The sequence below is a fragment of the Phalacrocorax carbo genome, chromosome 3 (assembly GCF_963921805.1).
Source record: "Phalacrocorax carbo chromosome 3, bPhaCar2.1, whole genome shotgun sequence".
Lineage (NCBI taxonomy): Eukaryota > Metazoa > Chordata > Aves > Suliformes > Phalacrocoracidae > Phalacrocorax > Phalacrocorax carbo.
In genome coordinates, this window is record NC_087515.1 from 27,382,347 (window position 1) to 27,396,271 (window position 13,925).

The following is a 13,925-nucleotide window of genomic DNA, read 5'->3' on the forward strand; positions in this document are numbered from 1 at the left end:
ACCCCTGGAAGACCTCTGAAAATACCCCAAAAGAATGGCATCATTTCTTATATAAACATTTGAGAGTTAAGAAATCAACTAATTCATAAACAGTACTAATGACAGCTGCTGTATTAACTTACCGGCTAGCTGTTTTTACAGAGCTGTTCTTCTTGTGTCCTCTCTCTGATCGGTTGTCTCGCAAGAGCTGAAGCTATTAAAAAAATATATGTTCAGAACAGTGTCACGAGCAATGCCTTTACTTACTTTTTAGATATGTTATCCTGACAATGCCATTCTTTCCCATCTTGCGTAATCTTTCAATAGTATTCACCCAAGACTCTAAGAGGAGGACACTAATAGAATTTTACAATAATAGCTAATATTTCAAGACATCCACCAATTCAAAATTCCTAAATAATTGAAAATGTAAAAATTAAAGCATTCTTGAAGCATATTAGAAAGCCATGCAATTCACAATTAACTTATCTGTAAAATTTTACAATTTTCACAATTTCAAATTAATTTCTCAATATTGTAAAATGAAAAGTTTTGGAGAACACTTAAATTAGAAAACACTATTCAGGTTGGCACTTGTACCTGAGCAGTTATGAAACAGTTATAAACTCTTCTAAGCCCCAGGAGCTTTTGTAATTTGAAAGCTGCAGAATCAACAAAAACATGGTATTAAAGCTTCCCATAATAGTGGGGAAGTAGGAATAATGAAGGATTCATTTAACTGAAATGGTGACTCAGCTTCTGGAACAAGCTCCAATTTACTCTAGTTATTTTTAGACAAATAAAGGAAGACTTTTCATTCAGACTCAGAAGTCTATTTCCAGCATTATGATATTTGTCAGGATGAATAAAGTGGCAGTAACAGGAAAGAATGACTGTCAAAAAATTACACTAAAGAAATTAAAACCAGACAGTATTAAAAATACAAGTGTTTCTTGAAACTAATACATTGAAGAAAGTATTGAATGAAAGACTGTTTTGGAACAAACTGCAGGTGAATGGATCTAATATGCACAGTAAACCCTCCTAAAAGTTCACTGGAAATCAGGAAATTATGAACTTTATGACTTGGTCAACCACACCTTAATGTTGTACATGAGCACGGACTCCAAAAAAAGGACACCTATCTGAAAAATCCCACTTGATTAATTTTTCCCCAACTCTCTACAGTTTGCTTCTTGTTTAAAGGAATGCTCCTCATCGTCGCGACTGTCTAGTTCTCAGATGCAATAAAATTAGTGCAGTCTGGTTTTAAAAGGTAATCTGAAGGATAAATAAAGATAAGGCACCTTATTCTGATAAAATAAGTTTTTCATTTTCTTACTAACAACAAGTCAGAGCACTTACAATTCATATTTAAACGTAGCCACAATTTTACCAGTGTGACATTCATACAATGTGTACCTATTTCATGACCAAGCTAAGGAGAACATTACTGTTATCAACGTTCTCTGGCTGATAAGTAAATTGTAGTTATAGCATGTACAAACACAGATCACCTGCCAGACTTTCAATTTGGCTAGTTAATTACTTGTGTTCTAACATAACAACCTCAACTCCAGAAACTAAAAGAGAAGGTACTATACCCATGCACCCAACAGTTATATACTGTACTTCACAAATTTAGTAAGAATTTTATCGGCTGCCAAAATTGTGATAAATACATCGTATCATCATTCTAATTTCTTTTACTTGTCTAAAAAAAATAACCCATTATGTGCTAGTAGCACCTATATTATTTGATGACATGAGCTTCACAATTCATTAGTAATCTGTAAGTTTTGAATACAGTGAACTCCAGATAAGCTCTGAAAACACAGCTCTTAGGAACTTTGAAATAAACACATAACATTTAAAATTACTTCAAACCTACTATTATCTGAGAAAAGATTAATTCATTTTTCATTGTATACCAGATAAGGAGACATGTTTCACACTCTGTGCTGAATGGATATTGCCAGTATGTATGATGTAGGTCAATGCATTTCTCAGCATGGAAATTTCTGTACCGTTTTAAGCTTAGAATCTGTGAAAGACGTAAACTGTACATCTTCAGTTAACTACTCTGTTATGTGAGACAATCAATATATTAAAAAATCCAATTAAAAAAAATCACTCAAACTCATTCTAATCTAGCAAATTTGACTACTTATAGCATCAAGAATTCAGGAATAGCATAAAGGTTAACCCAAGAGAACTTTTTATCATGACTAATTAAGACAAAGCATGCTCATATTTAAAATCCAATTTTTAATGTGTTTCTTCTACTAAGAAATATCTTACAAAATAATGAGAGTTAAATGCAAATCATATAAAGCCATCTGTTTAGATGTTAAGTGTCAGACAACTTACTGCAACATGTTAGAAGTTCTCAATTTACAGCTATAACTGTACTTTGTTTCATGCATTCTGGCTGGTTTGGGCAAGTAATATAACTTTTAGAGATCCAGCTTGCTCTGGAGTTCAAAAGAAGGGAAAGGGGACAGGAAACAGTATATACGGATTTAAACTATGACTTACTGGAGCTACAAGTGCTCATGATGGATCGTCCTAAGATGAACCCTCCAAAGATTCTACAGATCTTATTTCCTTTTGAAATTTCAAATCTATTCAAATTTGTAAATGTACTAGCAAACTGGCACAGATCGAATGAAATCAACTGTGTTATATCAATTTTTACCAACTTAAAAAATTTACTAGGGAACTTTAGTCTTAAATTTCAATGCATAACTGATATATTCAGCAACTTTTACTGAATAGTTCAAGTTAACTATACAGTTATGAAATGAAAAAAGTAATTTCTTTCCAAGAAAGAACTTTCATGGAAAATGAATGTATTATTTTCACATTATAAAGTTCTTTGACAGTATGTTCTGTTTAGACCTTACTACCATCCATAAAGAAAGGTATTCCTTCATGTCTGAAGGCAAGCTAAAGGAATAAGGGCTACGTTGCTAACGAAATATTAAACGTGTCTTCACATTCCCTCAACCACATCTCTAGGCTTGGACCTCCTAGGGACTACACTGTAGGGGCTCAGTAGACAGACTAGTGAGATATTTTCACCAGTATCTGCACCATGATGGAGATTTAACAGTTCCTTTTTTACTGCTGTGGGCATTTTAACCAATGAAATGCAAAACAATGGAACTGAAAATCTTCCTTAGAAGCCTGCCCACTCTTGCCACTGTTCTGTATTTCTTGATTTTGCAAGTCAAACGTTTTGCTTTCCAGCATTTTGAGAAACACAACATTTGGAGATACAACGATTAACAAAATTATTAAATAAAAAAATCAGACTTTTCATTTAACCTACTAAAACTCAAAGATACTTAACTGAAATTAAGTGACTAATTAAAGGTTTTTAATTAAGGGACTTTTGAAATGCACTGCTGTTAATATGTTTCCTTACAAGAAAATAAGAAATCATACCTGCTCTGTTTATAATTTCTTAAAATATTAGCCTCTACTCTCTGGAGTAGAGGCAGTTAAATTCCTTTATACACCACAAGTAAACTGTTCTTCATCAAAGCAGTTCTTACCTGGCTATGTTCCTTCCTAGCCCCAGGGCTAAACCAGTGGCTGTGGGAGAAAAAGAAAAGACAGGTTGAACAATATAACTAACAAAGCACATGCTGTCATATGACCAGTCTGTGCGTGCTTTTGGGTATTTTATTGTCTACCAGGAAAACACAGCCTTTGGCTATGCTTTGTTTTAATGGGATATTTTTATTGAACTCTCTAAGTCTGTAACAGTTTTGAAAGAATGCACCACAAATTTCACTCCTGAGTAGCTATTCGCTTTATAGGTAATTATATTTTGTCAAACAAGCTAAAATAATATATAAATGGTAGTATTTTAATACACTACAATGCATGTGCTATAAATAAAAGCAATTCCATATTTAGTACTGTAGTCTCACTAATTAATGATTATAGCTGAAAAGATCTTTAAGTACTGCAGACTACCTGGTAGTTGTAATGTATTATTTCACAGACTGAGGTCCAAGTTTGAATCGAAAGTGAAATTCAGAGTCTGTAAATTCAGTGGCTTTGTATCTCCATACAATTGCACAATTTTGACTATTGGCAGCCGTATTTCATAGAGGCGAAAATCTGGACTAAGATGTTGATGTGCAGGGGCAAGAACTCCCAATGGTGACTTTTCCTTCAATAGCAGTAAAAGCATTTTAATACCGGTTCACATACACACTGATCACGAAGAACTGAATTAACATCTGAATGTAGCTGTAAGTAAGTGCTATACAAGCCTGGGGCAAATCTTGACACTTGCAAAACAACAAGAAGGAGGAAAAAACAATTAACACATGGGGGATCTGAAATTACATAGTACATATTTATAAATATATATTATTTTATAGTATATATTTATATATATAAAATATATATTATAAATATGTATTTACTATATTTATAAATATATTTATATAAAAATAAATAAATAAGAAGCAGATTCCATAGAACTGTCTGGTCTAGATTACTCCATCTAAGTCACAAAGCTGAAATTTTTGTGGCTTTTTGTCGCTCACTTTTTGTGAGTTTGCTAATGAGCAGCCAACCCTCTCATTCTTGTATACAAGATCAGCTGTCACTGAAACATGCATACCGTGAACTCCTTTTTTACCTTTTAAGGTGATTAAGGAAAAGAAGTTGGAAATGACAAAAGAATGACAGCAATAAAGTTAAAGTATACTTTGAGTTAAAAATTAGAAGACGTTTATATATTTTGGACATGAAATGTACACCAACTAAGCTGAATAGTTTGAAATCTGAGGAAAACAGGGAGATTTCAAGCACACACAACTTTGACGTTGGCAGTGGATGAAAAGAAAAACGATCACATTTGCAAGTGACCCAAAAAATAAGGTCGCAAACATCCAGAAGCTGATGAAGATAAGAAATATAATGGGCTAGGGTCTATATTCCACATAGATCAGTGCCTTGTCTCTGACCAGTGTCAACAGCAAATGCTCAAGGAGGAGCAGCAAACTGGGGTATTTTCCTCCACATAAACTTTGCTAGTTTGTGGCAAATCAGTGGATTACATGCTACATTATTAGTAAAATGTATCTGTATTGAGAAAATGTATCCAAGCAACTTGAATGCATCTCATATTCAGACATCAAAAAAATTGACTCCTCATAGTAAATAAGACCTCTTGCAATGAGAATATGGTATTCACACCACTTTCATAATTTTGTCCATTCACTTAATTACAGTATTATTTGTTTGCTTGTTTGTTTTAATAAAATAAACAGAAGTGAAAAACCATAAAGTATCAGTTGAATTAATTTTGGCCAGAAATAAGTTATGAAATCACAAGCTCTTGAGTTACCACACACATTAGCAAGTGCAAAGAAGTGGATTAGTAGCATAAAACAGTTGGTACTGCAGATCTGATGTTTGCAGTATATGTGCTTAGGCAAGTTTTGTTTTAAACTGTGAATGCTGTATCTCGTAGCAGTTAGAACACATAAATGTATCCCCAAATATATTATTTCCTAACTGCGTCTGTCTGTGCTTTAGATTTCTGATTTGGAAAATACAGGAAAATTTAAACTTCTTAATGTCACTATTCAGAAGAGATAACCAAGAAATAATGCTGCTAATGTTGTCAGCTGAACAGAATAAGAGTTTACAGTAATGGCACACTGGAGTAACTAAACAAACTGAATGACATTCCCTATTTACATGTGTCCAAACAATTAATTCACTGTCTTTTTGTGGAATTTATGATAACTTTCTTCCTCACATGATACATCATTTTTAAGACTCAAAGATGTGACGCTTGTTTATTTTCATATATTTAAGCTTGGCATTTCTGAATTTCCCTTTGGAGAAAAATAAAGCAGGTCTTTTTCAACAACATGTATTTGGTATGTAGCCTTAGAGAGTGTTGCGTTTTTAGAAAAGCATATACTTATCAAGTTAATAGCAACACATTTACAAAGCACTGAATGTCACGTTTCATTAAGAAACAAAATGAATTACAGCGGATTATAAATATTATTAAATAAAGATCATTATGTAACTGAGCTGAGGTTCTCTTATCACATTTGTACAGTTGTAAAATGTGGCTTTGAGACAGAGGTACTACTGTAAAGCAAACAGTAATAAAAAATTGTAACTCCCATCACTGATACTCACTCATGGTGAAGAGAATCCTGGGACAAGTGAACCGTTTTCCTGCTACCGCCTGGTCCTGGAGTTACCTAATGGAAAGAAGTAGGGAAAAAAAGCCTTTGAATAATGGAACAGCATACACGCACAGTTATTTTTTTATTAAGAAAATATATCACAAATACTACATACAAAATAGAGGCAATACACTAGATAAAGTAAATGCAATTAGCAATATCTGCAATTTTTAAGTAAAGTCTGAGTGCAGAAAGTGCTATACAAGATTTACCAAATTCCTGCGTGTGTCATTCTGATTGGATGTCAGACGTCAGACACTTACAGATGTCAGAAGCCTAAGTTACTTTCGAGAAGTCCACGGAGTACTTAATCTCCGAAAAATGAAAGTTAAATATTTTGAAAATCATATTCAACACACTATCCTTATTTATGGATAATACAACAATAAATTTATTAAAAATTACTCCCAACCTTTGTATCCCAGTACAAAGCTTTTGAAATTCAAGTTGATGTGGGATAGAAAAAAAAGATAAAACAATTTTTACCACACTACACTGTACTTCTTGTGCCATGTGAAAAATATATAATATGCTCAATTTAAGAATGGTCTTAAGAATGCATGACAGCACACGCAGACTTTTGCAGATGATGATATTCTGGCATTGCTCAAGAATGCATTCAAGCAGCTTTATTTTTAATTTTAGAATCTGCTTAATTTGTTTGCAGCTGTTGATAGGCAAAAGCAGAAGAATACGAGACCACCTGAAGAAACTCCTGCTTGAAAACCCAGAGCAGAAGGCAAACTATTCCTGTTGGAGAGAATGCAGGAACAAATTTTCAGTTCCTTGGAGACAGTTTGGTAGTCAGTAGATGACCAGAGGTGGGAATGAAATCAGGTGTTCTGCCAGTTTTGAAAGGAGACCACAAAAATTCAGTGATAATACTTTTATATGGCTCAGGCTTGCCAGAAGTACATAAGCAGAAGATTCACAGATAAAAGCAGCCTACTCTTTACTGAAAGAACAACGTACTCAACTTTTAAGAAAAATATCCCTATTCAGCTGGTCTCATGCTGGAAAAAAGCTAGGGCAGTTGATGCTCCACGTCTGGAAAACTTTAAAAGAACACTCACTGAATAATTTGACAGCTCCATGCAGTTAAAATATTTGACCAAAATCTGTTTCTTTGACCTGTAGAATGTCGTCACTTGGGGCCGAACTGAGAAACCCTAAAGCATTGTCACTTTCTAGCTGGTGGTGACTGAAAAGAATTGGTAATACCTTACTGCAGAAAAGTCTATGCAAGCATCCAAATCCCTAGTAGAGCCACTCATGGCAGCTGCATGGGAGAACAGCACCTACTGCTTTACCCACATTTAGAATTTAGTGGTTTACTAGACTTATTGAGGCCTTATATAGCCACACGATAATATTAAAAAAAAAAAGGTCACCAAATGTTACTTTTGCAACGTCATAGTTCACCTAATAATAAGAGCAAGAAACACCAGTTCAGAAAGACAGAGTTAGAAATATGAACAAGTATTTTAATATGTAATTTCCAAATTTTAAGATTAATAACTAAACCGTTACTTTAATGCTATAGGTAAATATGTAGCTCAGCTCTTGAGAGTTACATCCTGCATTAATCTCAAAATCAGGTTTTCATGCTATTCCAGTGGGTATCCCTGGAATATAGTAATCCATTTTCTACACTGTGGCTATAAGAAAAGCCAACTGTGCCTATGTCATGCTTTGTTAGAGGTTCATGATCACATTATCTCATGGTGGACCTGACACTTTTATTCAGTTTACAGTATGTTCTGTGTACAGGCAACTTATTTCCTTTGCCAGGGCTGCTGACAACCTTTTCCACACTATATTAATCTTGTTTACAGACTTTATCTTGGTACAAATATCAGAAAACTGAACTTTTTATCTCAGGGAGAAAATAAACAACATGTTGACAGAAGCAGAAGCTATTTTCTGGACTAAAATTGGTTGTTTACCTGCAGCCATACTTATGGAAACAAGTTTATGTTTCCAGCTCACTCAAAATACATAATCTGAAATTTAATAAGCATGGAAATTTCAAGAAAAACCACTTGATAAATTGCTAGTTTTAAAATAATATTATAAACAACAGAAGTACGTTTTTCCACTAATTTGTGTGAGAATTTGAACTTGCTTGGAATACAGTTACAGCTGATCACAAAGTACACTGCTAAGGTTTCTCTTGCATACCTTAGATAGCTTCAGTTACCAAGCAGCCACAGAATATTTATAAACCTAAACTCATAACGCACACATATAGAACTTTACATAAAACTGAATGTTTATTATTGTAAGATTCACAATATGTTAATGCAAATGAATTAATATTTGAAAGAACTGTTATCTATAAAGTTATCTGTCAATAAAACCTGTTGCCCATCTTCATTGCTAATTCACTATTAGAAAAACCTACTGCAAAGTTCTGATGAATCTCCACAGAAGTGAGTGCCAAATGCCCCAGAAAGTGGCAGCAGATTGCAGGGCATTAAAATAAAATATCAAAAAAACCCGTCAACTGTTCAGATTCTTTATTAATAAAAAAATTACGCATAGTTATCTAGAATTGGTTTAGGTGAAGTCCCAGTGCACAAAAAGAAATCAGGGGTTAAAGTAAGTACTAGCTTTCTCTTGGCATGCTAAGAATAAGCAACTCTGAAAGTTTGCGCAACTAAAATTTTTTTTTTTTTTTTTAAATAGAATGTATGTGAGTGGGCATGCACTCATACATGTGTATCAGGGAATCAGAATTACTGTAATAGGAGTGTTTAGAAGACTGACAGATCAGGCCTGTTTTAATCTTTAAACTAAGTTCATTTTCATTCATTAACAACACACTTCTTGGTAATGGTAAATTCTTACATGCTATTAAACATCCTCTTTGTATACAGAAGAGTGTTAGCTTTTAACACTTGTATGGTAAATTTGCTGTGAGTACACAATATCACAGAGCTGATGCTGTATATTTAGCACTGATGGCTATGGTCCTTGACAGTTCTTAGCCACAGGGGTCGAGGTGACCAGGACTGAGCCATCTGAGAAAAGATGTTGGAACTAAAGCGTGCTTGTCGTGCTTCTCATCAAATTCTCCTTCCTTATGTCTGATGTCTTTATGTTACTGTTCCCTCCGAAAAAGTGAGTGAGGGAGTGCTTTCTCTATTTTTTTAACAAACACCTGAGACCTGGGCAAGTTAAGTGCAATCTGAAAAAGGGCATTTAAATAATATCCAACAATTGCTGTAGACTACTTTTGTCACGTGCTTTACAGGAAGAAATGCAGCAGATTTTTTTTTTTTCTAATAATATAAAAGTAGTAATACTTTTTTCAAATCTTTTGATGGATAAACTTTTGGAAAAAAATGCCATGGCACACTTTAAAGTTCACACACAAAATGAGCAGAATTCTGGCCTCCAAAATTCTTTCCTATGACACACTAAAAAGACTAGGAAATGCCCAATAACCTCTTTCAAGGAAGTATATTTAATAGTCTGTGTTTCTAGAAGTCGCACTACCCCATACCAAACATAATCACACTCATGCTAAAACTTAGGTAACTACAACTAATATAAAAAGTGGAAGTATTTCTAACTATTTCCTCTAATTAAGAATAGCAGCTTTTAAAAAACATACTAGCTGTAGCAAAAGACTAGGAATGATGTCCTACAGGATGAGGAACAATATTGACCTTCAAAAAGTAGAAAAGAAGTGTCATGGTTCTTCACACAGCTCAACTGTGTTGCAATCTGTACTGTGGCTTAGTTGCATAAAGCAGCAAAGTAAGTAGGAACGTAAAGGGAAACTAGGGAAACCTTTGAGCCTCCTTGCTTTTAATTTTCCTTCTGTGCAAAGTCTCTTCAGCAACACACTGCACAAGAGATTACTATGCTTGATATAACTATTTTACTATGAATGAAGTTTAGGGTAATCTTTGGAACTCTCAGTTTCTCCTGGCTATAAGTCCTTTTACCATTGCTCGAGTAAGATGGCAAGGTGGTTGCTGCCTATTGTTTTCAGAGTCCCTGAAACACAGGAACCCCAGCTTGGATAAAAAGTACTCTTGTTTTTTAAAGATTGCTTAGGCTGAGAAATTATGACCTACACTGATGGACAGAGTAAAATGGAAAAGCATTCAAGACTAAAGGGTTTTGCCTCAAAATACACAACAATGTACACTGCTACCTGACATATTACATATGACAAACTTCAGAAGTGATACATGGAATGATGGTGGGATTAAATAGAAAAAGAAGGACAAGAAAGGTACAGGATTTCACTCTGCACAAATAACGTTGAGCACAGCAACTGTTATTTTTAAATGCTAAGAATATAGAATAGAATAATTTCAGCTAGAAGGGTCCTACAATGATCATCTTAGTCCAACTGCCTGACCAATTCAGAGCTGACCAAAAGTTAAAAGCATGTTATTAAGGGCATCGTCCAAATGCCTCAAACACTGACAGGCTTGGGGCATCGACAACCTCTCTAGGAAGTCTGTTCCAGTGTTTAACAACCCTCTCGATGAAGAAATGCTTCCTAATGTCCAGTCTAAACCTCCCCGGGTGCAGCTTTGAAACATTCCCACGCATCCTATCACTGGATATCAGGGAGAAGAAATCAGCCCCTCCCTCTCCGCTTCCCCTCCTCAGGAAGCTGTTGAGAGCAAGGAGGTCACCCCTCAGCCTCCTTTTCTTTCCCAACTAGAAAAATGCAGGGTCCTTTGCCACTCCGCAAAGGACATTCCTTCTCACCCTTTCACCAGCTTGTTGCCTTCTTTTGGAATGCACATCCTTCTTAAACTGTGGGGCCCAAGACTGCACACAGTACTCCAGGTGTGGCCGCACCAACACTGAATACAGTGGGATAATCCCCTCTTCTGACCAGCTGGTCATACCAGGTATTCATAACATATCCATGTCCTATTCATAACTGAACCTCAGATACATTTTCCATCATTAAAAAAAATATAAAATTTCTTAAAAATTAAGTAATTCTTAAATACTGAAAGTGATCTTTTTATTTTAAATTGGATTTTATGCCAAATAAAATCCATAGCCCGTGCAGTGAAAAGACATTACTGAGCTTGTTTTTCACAGGATATTATTCCCTTGCTATAATTTGGTGGACTTGGCAGTGTTAGGCTTATGGTTGGACTTGATGATCTTACAGGTCTTTTCCAATCTAAATGATTCTATGATGTGTTTGAAAAATCCATTTAAGTAATTATGGAATTATTTGAATGCTTAACTTATCCAAAGTGTGTCACATTCATAGTATGCAAAACCAGTAAAGCTTCAGCAAAAGTTTGCTGAATACTAGTTACACAAATGAGCTTTTCACTTTTCTAAATGAAAGAATAGGTCCCTTTTTCCACCCTTTAAATCGACTGCTATGATCAACTACAGATTAATACATGTAAAAATTAATTATATTAGCAAAATCTTTTAAATTCCAGAAGAAAAGATACTTTTTTTCTGGGTTCACGTATGTATAGTATCTTTCTCTAAAAACACTGTATTGATGAATACGATTTGAAAAGTTCAGTAGCAAATCCAATTTTCTCAGGCAGGAGTTTCTGCAAAACAAGTTGCTGTCCAAAACAAAATGCAACTAAAATCAAATCCTAGTGTCATGGTTTTAGCTGGGATAGAGTTAATTTTCTTCACTGTAGCTGGCATAGTGCTCTGCTTTGGACTTTGTATGAAAACGATGTTGATAACACACCAATGTTTTGGTTGCTGCTGGGTAGCGCTTGTACTAGTCAAGGACTTTTCCAGCTTCCCGTGCTCTGCCGGGTGCACAAGAAGCCGGGAGGGGAGGGGGCACAGCTAAGAGAGCGGATTCAAACGGGCCGAAGGGATATTCCATATCATACAACATCAACGTCATGCCCAGTATGTTACCTGGGAGGAGCTGGCCGGGGAAGGGAAGCAGCAATCACAGCTCGGCACCAGCAGCATTGGTTGGCAGGTGGTGAGTGTGAGCGGTTGTATCGTTTGTGTTTCTGGGGTTTTTTTTCCCCTTTTTCCCTTTTCCTTTTTATTATATTATCTTATTTTAATTATTAAACTGTTCTTATCTCAACCCCCAAAAATTTATTTTTTTTTTTTTGCCTTTGCTCTTCCGATTCTCTCCCCCATCCCAGAGGGGTGGGGGAGTGAGTGAGCGGCTGCGTGGTGTTTAGTTGCTGACTGAGGCTGAACCACAACACCTGGAGAACAGGATTTTGCAGTGCAAATTACAGCATCACAATGGCACTTCCATAGTTCACGGATCTGTAATTGCCAATTCATAGGGAATTAAATCAAACTATATCAAGGGAAAAAATAGAGAAAATCTATCCTTTATATTTTATTGCGCTAATTGAGAGCAATTTCTTATTATTTTCAGCATCAATTTATTATCACTCATTTTCAACCCCTTCTTCATTAGAAGCATTGGAAAGCACCTACAATAAACAAAGCTCTGGATGAGATACATTTAAAAAACAATTTAGATACAAATTCTCTGACTTGGAGAAATATAGAAAACTAAGAAAAACAAAACCAGCTTTCACAGTATGCATTACTGAATCACTGCCATAAGCCCAGCTTGACATTACGATTACATTTTTATTCCCTCTACAAGCACACTCTTGCTCAAGGGCCCAAACTGACCATTCCAGAGAAGCACCTCTTTAATGTACAAATTACCTTTAAGTGATGCTTAGTCAAACTCTACAAAGTCTTCATGAAGATATGGTTCACTGGCAAGAATAGTTCTAGGCCAGTGTCTTGCTAGTCTAGTTATAATTCTTTCAAATTGACCTCTTACTAACATAGTGTTGCAAAAAATCAATGGATCATTGCCATTCTGCTTGCAAAATAGATGCAAGTGACAAAGAAGGAAAAATACCTCACGAAAAATAGGTCAAAAGACATGGACTTTAGTCCTACAGCAAGCACGCATCTCCCTGTACTTGTTTTATTGCTTTCTCTTAAAAAAAAAAAAAAAAGAAAAAAGAAAGAGCAAGCTATGCACCCTGGATAAAGTGAGAATCAGTACGTTTCTTGGATTTAAAGAATCTCTCCAGTGATTTCACACACTGTTAAGAGTTTTCTCTACATTTCTTTTCACAAAACTGATCAAAATATCTCTATCTCTTCATATATGGTTTTCAATTGAATGATTAACAGATGGAAAAGAAAAACTATTGCATTGGAGATTAAAAGAAGAAAAGTCCACTATCGAACATAGCTCCTTCAGAGAAAGTTGGAAAATTTAAATCTCATTTATAATAGCAGAACAGGGAATTTTTCTGTAAATCTTTTCTATTACACAGTTTTTCTCTGTTGCTTTTAAGATAAAACCTGGATTTCAAATTAAGTAAGTATAAATTTAAAACAAAAAAAAAGATTTTTGAAAAGAGACTGGCCTAGGTGTAAGGTTTTTTATTGATTTGTTTTAAATGGTAACACTAGCAGAAAGTATCACAGACCATGTTTTGTCCTAAATCTTTGTCAAACAGACAAGCTTTTATATACTATAGAATAGGCAACAGAATAAGTTTAATGACGCAGTGTACATTAAAGCATACATGTTGCCTTTAGGTATGTGATATGGTAACACTGGAGGAGCTATTAAAGCAGAGAAAATAAGTACTAGTGTATAATGTAAAAAAATTATTTGGTCAATGGAGAAAGTATCAGGTAAAGTGAAAAGTGCAAGTGTCCTATCTGCAAGGG

At 35.0% G+C, this 13,925-nt stretch overlaps 1 protein-coding gene across 3 annotated transcripts in view; it reads right to left on the reverse strand.

The window, feature by feature from the left end:
• GPATCH2 (G-patch domain containing 2) overlaps nucleotides 1-13,925 on the reverse strand; it is a 127,080-nt gene that overhangs the window by 34,054 nt on the left and 79,101 nt on the right. For all 3 annotated transcript variants that reach the window (XM_064446265.1, XM_064446266.1, XM_064446267.1), the window contains 3 exons: nucleotides 6,166-6,230; nucleotides 3,540-3,579; nucleotides 123-193 (listed from right to left, as the gene is read on the reverse strand). In XM_064446265.1, the coding sequence (XP_064302335.1) occupies nucleotides 123-193; nucleotides 3,540-3,579; nucleotides 6,166-6,230 (176 nt within the window). The remainder of the gene's footprint in view (nucleotides 1-122; nucleotides 194-3,539; nucleotides 3,580-6,165; nucleotides 6,231-13,925) is intronic.